Here is a 6,017-nt window from a genome sequence, read left to right as displayed (position 1 = left end):
AACACCTGAAACCGGCAGTCCCGAGCTCCAGCGAGCTTTTGGCTCCAGCAACTATCAGCCCAACACCAAAACGACCTCAAAAACCCAACTGTTTTCCAGCGACCAACGCAACAGAACAGCCAACCAAACGATTCATCGTTCTCCCAAAACCCATCACAACAACAGCAAACCAAAACAACAGGACCATCCATCCTCTCGCCTTTTCCCTTTTCTATTTTTGATTCTTGTTTGTCTTTGCAGGTGTTCCGTCAACGCCGACGAACCAAAACTCTAACCAGCGAGCTATTTAGCTCTGAAAACCAGTGAGCCCCGAGCTACACATTGGAAAACAACAACCCCAAACTCTAGTTTCGGCGTGGCTCCATATCCAACACAAACCAACTCCGGCGTGACTCCAAGCCTGGTGACCATCTTAATTTCACATTTTAATATATATATATCTCTATCTATTTTTCAGCATTTTATTCTTATTTGCTTTTGATAAATATTTTCATGTTACTGTTTGTAGTTATTTTATTTTATTTTACTAAGTTTGTTGTTTTCATTCTTGGGCTCCTCTGTTTCACTGTTGTTGTGGTTGGTTAGTTGCTATTACTTTTATTAGTTTTATTATTATTATATATATTATAGTTGATATATAAATGTTGCTCGCTACAACCTAGGTTTTATTGTTATTGTTATTATCCGTCAGTGTTGCTTCAATTTAATATATTATTATTGTCAAGCTTCAAACCCAGTGGGTTGTCTTCTGTTGCTATTGATTATCTAATTTTTTTTATTTAGATTTTTTGTTTAAACAAGGTCCGATGATGAGTCTTCAGTTATACACTGTAATTTGCTTCTAACTTGGAAAATATTTGCAAACCCACCGTTAATGTTATTTTTATATTTACTTTGGATTATTTTCTTATCTTAATTATTTTTGCCAATTCATTATTGAGTAGTTGTTGAAATTGGCCAATGAGAAAATCTCTTCGTCGATTTTGGAGTCCTCCCCATTCTTTATATGTTAAAATTGGCTGATAAAAAATTATTGTCGATTTTCAAGGTCTCCCATGTTAATAAGACGGGTTTTTATTTTTTAAGTTATTATTCGATTCATTTATTTTTATTCATATTTATTTAGTACTAACACTTTTACTAAGTGTCTTTACAGGTACATGGAGTTGCTTCCCATTGAAGCTAGTCGAATGAAGTTTGAATTATACTTTTTTCAGTATTTTGTATATATCGACGTTAGACAAATTTTAAGCCAATTCTTGTATTATCGTTTTATTTTATTACTTGTATATATTGCATGTTTATTTTACTTTATATTGTTTTTATCTCCTCCTCAATTCGAAAAAATGAATTCAGTCGGGATGTTGAAGTATTTTTTCAGACTCTTGTCCCTTTTTTTAATATGTCTTGGTGATTGTCTCAATTGCTTCAATAATGTATGTTTGTTATTTCAATGGTGTTGAAGAAGGGTGTGACCAATAACAACAATGAAGACAAACCGTAAAAGAAGTCAATTTTTAGTAAGCCAAGTAAGATTTCTAAAAAAAATCCATATAATTAATTTATAGTCCAACTTATCTTATAATACTCTTTTGTTATTTTTATTTAAATATTAATAACATGTGAAAAATAGTTTATAATATTTCTAAAATAACATTTATTCTGAGTGGGTATTGGGTAATTTCTTATGAATAATAATTCTCTTTCAATTCTTAAAACCTGGTATATAAATAAAAATAACTTGTATTTTAAGAATTTTATTATTATTTTATATACCTAAGTGTTAGAAGTGTGTTACCACGACTAAGCTAGAGTTTGGCCTCAAGTTCTCAAATATTCTTGACAAATAATATTTGGGCCAAGTTTTTGGTGAAATTAAACCATGTGTTTGGCCCCAAGTTTTCCCAATAATATTTGGCTAGTTCAAAAAAATAATATAATTTATACCCATAAGTTCTTAAAGCTATTAAAAATATCCATAAATTTGTATTATCTATTTATAGTGAATATTTTCCATTAAAAAATAACCTTATAAAATATAAAAGTTTGGAGTGATTTTCAAATTTTTTTTAGTATTAGGGAACTTGGATTCTTGGCAAATAAATTTGCCAAATTACGTAGCCAAGTTTTTTCCAAATTTTATTTGGGGCTAAACAGGTTCTAATTATGGTTAACAAGTTAAACAATACACTTATGTAAAGGAGCAAAGAGGCGCAGAATTATGAAAACGAAAGTTATTTAAACCCTACTATTAGCCGTTCTACAAAACCTTTCTCCCAATTAACCTTTGCATTGTTATTGTTTTGTGATCATGGATTCAGATTCTTTTGCAACGAAAGCACCTAGAAAGGTAAAAACTTTTCAATATTTTCTGCAAATTAATTTTATGTGTGATTGATTGATTGATGGATGATTTTTGTAGGTGAGATTTGCACCGAAAGGTCCTCCTCGTAGAGCGCAGAAAACTGTTCTGCCCAAGCCGTAATTATATATATTCTGAAACTTGTTGAAATCCCCAAACGACGGTATTCAGTTTTTTCTTATTCGATCGTAATTTTGGTACTTGCAGAGAAAACATTGAAGCTGATGGTGATGCCGCTAAAGCAGAGGAATTGATGCGGCGCTTCAATGTATGTATGATTTTGTCATTTTAATGATTTCGTTTATCCTCTAACTTAAATGTATTCATTCTTAATTCTCATTCTAATTAATTAATTGTAGGAAGCTTCTGCAAAAGTTAAACATAAAGTAGAAAAGAAAGGTAAGTACTATGAAACTCTGTTGCCTCTCTTCATTATTTTTAGAAAAATAAATCCGAAATTTATGGTTTACTATCTGAAAATCCAATAACCCATTAACAAGTTCTCTGTTGTTATTTATATTTTTGTTATAAGTTAGATTTTATTCATTCTGATTTCTGGCCTTGATAAATTTTATAACCTATGGAAATAATAAATTAAATAATACTACCTACAATTAGACATTGCTATTCTGGTTTTCTATCTAAATGATTGGACCACCACTAAGCAATACCCTTTTGAAGTTTCAAATCTACGATTTGGCTGGTCCCAGCATCTAATATTGGAAATTAACAATTCAGTGTATTCAATACCTTTTCCTCCCTCTAGGGGTATGTTAATCAATTAATTTACATTTTTATTAGGAATGCAACGGGGCGGGTTTAAGGCTATGTGGGGCAGTCTCTAAGTGGGTATGGGACGGGGTGGGTCAAAGCCTTAATGTTTTAAAATTATGCGGGTGCGGGGCGTGTGGGCGTCTCCTCCCTTCTTGTGCTCTACTGCTGCTTGTTTGATAAAATTCTCAAATAACATACAAGTTTTCTTCCCTGTATCATTTTATGTTTCACCTGCCAAAAATTTAGGAAAAGATTTATATGCATCTAGCTATGGCTGGTACTTTGAAAATTTTTCTGTTGCACAAACTATCAAGTGAAAAGTTTCAAATTTTGGAGAAAAAGGTTTAAAATCCAGTGATGAGCAAAAACTTGTTTGATAAGGCCAAACTAGTAGATTTAGTAAGTATTTATGATTTCAGGAGGATGAAAAAGTCAAATTTTTAAAGTCCTAATGTGATAAAACAGAGGTCGTTAACTTGTTTCAACTTTTCTTTCAACATCAATGTGCAAAATTCACATTTGCCTTTAATTTGTTCAAGTAAAATCATTAGTATCTCTCGTTAGTTCAACAAATTTCGTGGTATTCTAACAATTTAGTTTGGACTTCAAATTCGATATTTTACGCTGGTCTATAGTTCAACAAATTTCATGGTATTCTATCAATTTAGTTTGGACTTCAAATTCGATATTTTACGCTGGTCTATAATGTTAGCCAAGAATTTAATGACAATATAACTTACTTTGTGTATGTAGCAGCAATAACTTAAGTGGGGCAGGACGGATTGGGTTTATGCGAGGCTGGTTAAAAATTGAAAAGAATGAAATGCGTGGCATCCCTAGTTTTTACTTCTTAATGGTTTTAGGAACATCTATTTCATTTGTAGTGTAAAGAATGACCAATAAAAATATGTATGTTATGATTTATGGAAAGTGTTGTTTGTCAATATTCTTGCTATCAATACTACTAATAACAGAATGATAATTCTTAGAATTTTTCTTCCTTGAATTTTTCTAGGACCTACTCAAGTTGCATTTGGTTATGGAGGTTCATCATCTTCATTGAAATCATATGGCCATTATAACAAGGTTTCTGGATCAATGTCCGATGGCAAGTATTTTCTCTAATCATTTTACTTTCTTTCTGCTATATGGATGTATTGCAGCTTGTTTGACACAAAGCAGGTTCTGCAGGTGGTATCGGTGGGGAGCGAGTGCAGAAGGAATACACCGAGCCATGGGTTGGTTTTAAAGAATTTGCCCTTTTGTATTAAGTTTCTAGTTTCCTTGGCTGAATTCTCTCTCATTTTCCATGTAAGCTTTCTTCTGCCTGAAATTTTGTCTCTCATTTTATATCTCAGGATTACTATACCAACTATCCTGTAACGCTTCCCGTGAGGAGGCCCTATTCAGGAAATCCAGGTAAATTCAACAAATGCTTTGAAAACCAAATCGCCATCTTTCAGGAAAAAATACAAAGAACACTTCATATTGATACCTATTAAGCAATTGATCTCTTTCCAATTCTGGTTGTGATTTGCATATTTCGTATTCTTTAATATGAAAATCATTACCATTGATATGTACCTTTTACCCTGCAGAACTTCTTGACGAGGAAGAATTTGGGGAAGCTTCCCGAAGCTTGACTTATGATGAGAATTCCATAAAACCAGCAATGGATCTTGGTCTAATGGTTAGTAAACTGGTTGATGGTTTGACTTCAACTTATTACTAAGTAGTTTCCATGAATCCTTACGTGAATGATTGGTAGGAGGAGAATCTGGAGGAAAAGATGTTCTTGGTGCAATTACCAACCCTGCCAATGTTGAAGCAATCTATTAAAACAGAAGGCAGTGAGATGGCGAACAGCTCAAAGCCTTCAAAAGCTAAGGCCTGCAGTTTAAATGAGTTACCTGCAGGATTCATGGGTAAAATGTTAGTGTACAAAAGCGGCGCTGTTAAGCTGAAGCTTGGTGAAACCCTTTTTAATGTAAGTTTGCTTCATTATATGATTTTCTTAAGGCATATGTTAGTTTAGATACATGTCAGATTATTTGTCCTTGCGGATAAGATCCCACCTTTTTTTGCTCCCTTAGTGACTCGATCCCACGACCTTTAAATAAAAAAGAGAAACCCTTTATGCTGATGGTAAATAGCTTAACACATTGAAATACTGATCTTGTAACTGTTCATTATGAAAACACTAATTTATTCAAGTGCATTATTGGTAGAAATCTATGCGGGCATTGTTATTGGCATCTGACATCTCAAAATGGACTGCAGCTTTCTCCAGGTATGGATTGCTCGTTTGCCCAGGATGTTGTTGCGGTTAATACAGAAGAGAAGTATTGCTCTAACATTGGGGAGCTCACTAAGCGTATCATTATAACACCAGATGTGGATTCACTCTTGGATTCTATCTGATTATGTTGGTGTAGTTGCTATTTATTAAGCTTTTAGTTATACATATAGCAATTAACTATTCTTATTTGAAGTTAGCACAGCTTTATACCCCTTGTAAGCACTTATTTAGCCCTTTTCAATGATGAACAATTAGCATAATACATGAAATTTGTTTGTTCTTTCATAAGACTAATATCCATGGTTGAGGTTTGCATTTACTGTGTCAATCAAGTTGATATGGCGCCAAATACATGAAAAGTCACTCCTACCATTTGGCTAGGGGCTCAATTTTTATCTAATGATGAATGAGTAGACAATGCAATTTAGTTTTCAAGAGAAATGTGATGGTGATGGTGATGATAAGTTTGTAATTGATGACATTCATAGATTATATCACTCGTTGTATTTGGTATTCAGGATTAACTTTTCTAGTTTTAAACAACTGGATATAGACTTGTAAATACAGTGCACCAGAAGGAAA

At 33.1% G+C, this 6,017-nt stretch overlaps 1 protein-coding gene across 2 annotated transcripts; it reads left to right on the top strand.

Moving 5' to 3' along the window:
* The first annotated feature begins 2,177 nt into the window (after positions 1-2,177).
* On the top strand, positions 2,178-5,754 carry LOC125867361 (uncharacterized). Of its 2 annotated transcripts, none has more exons than XM_049547831.1 (10): positions 2,178-2,350; positions 2,423-2,481; positions 2,570-2,630; positions 2,722-2,761; positions 4,152-4,244; positions 4,328-4,374; positions 4,495-4,555; positions 4,735-4,826; positions 4,905-5,123; positions 5,417-5,754. In XM_049547831.1, the coding sequence occupies exons 1-10, from the start codon at positions 2,312-2,314 to the stop codon at positions 5,555-5,557; spliced, it is 852 nt and encodes a 283-aa protein (XP_049403788.1). In that variant the 5' UTR covers positions 2,178-2,311; the 3' UTR covers positions 5,558-5,754. The 2 variants fall into 2 exon arrangements, with proteins under 2 accessions (XP_049403788.1, XP_049403786.1); XM_049547829.1 differs by having other exon boundaries at positions 2,195-2,350; positions 4,319-4,374.
* Positions 5,755-6,017: the final 263 nt, after the last annotated feature.

This window comes from Solanum stenotomum, chromosome 6, assembly GCF_019186545.1.
Source record: "Solanum stenotomum isolate F172 chromosome 6, ASM1918654v1, whole genome shotgun sequence".
In the NCBI taxonomy this organism is placed as follows: Eukaryota; Viridiplantae; Streptophyta; class Magnoliopsida; order Solanales; family Solanaceae; genus Solanum; species Solanum stenotomum.
This window is presented reverse-complemented; position numbering and strand designations above follow the sequence as displayed.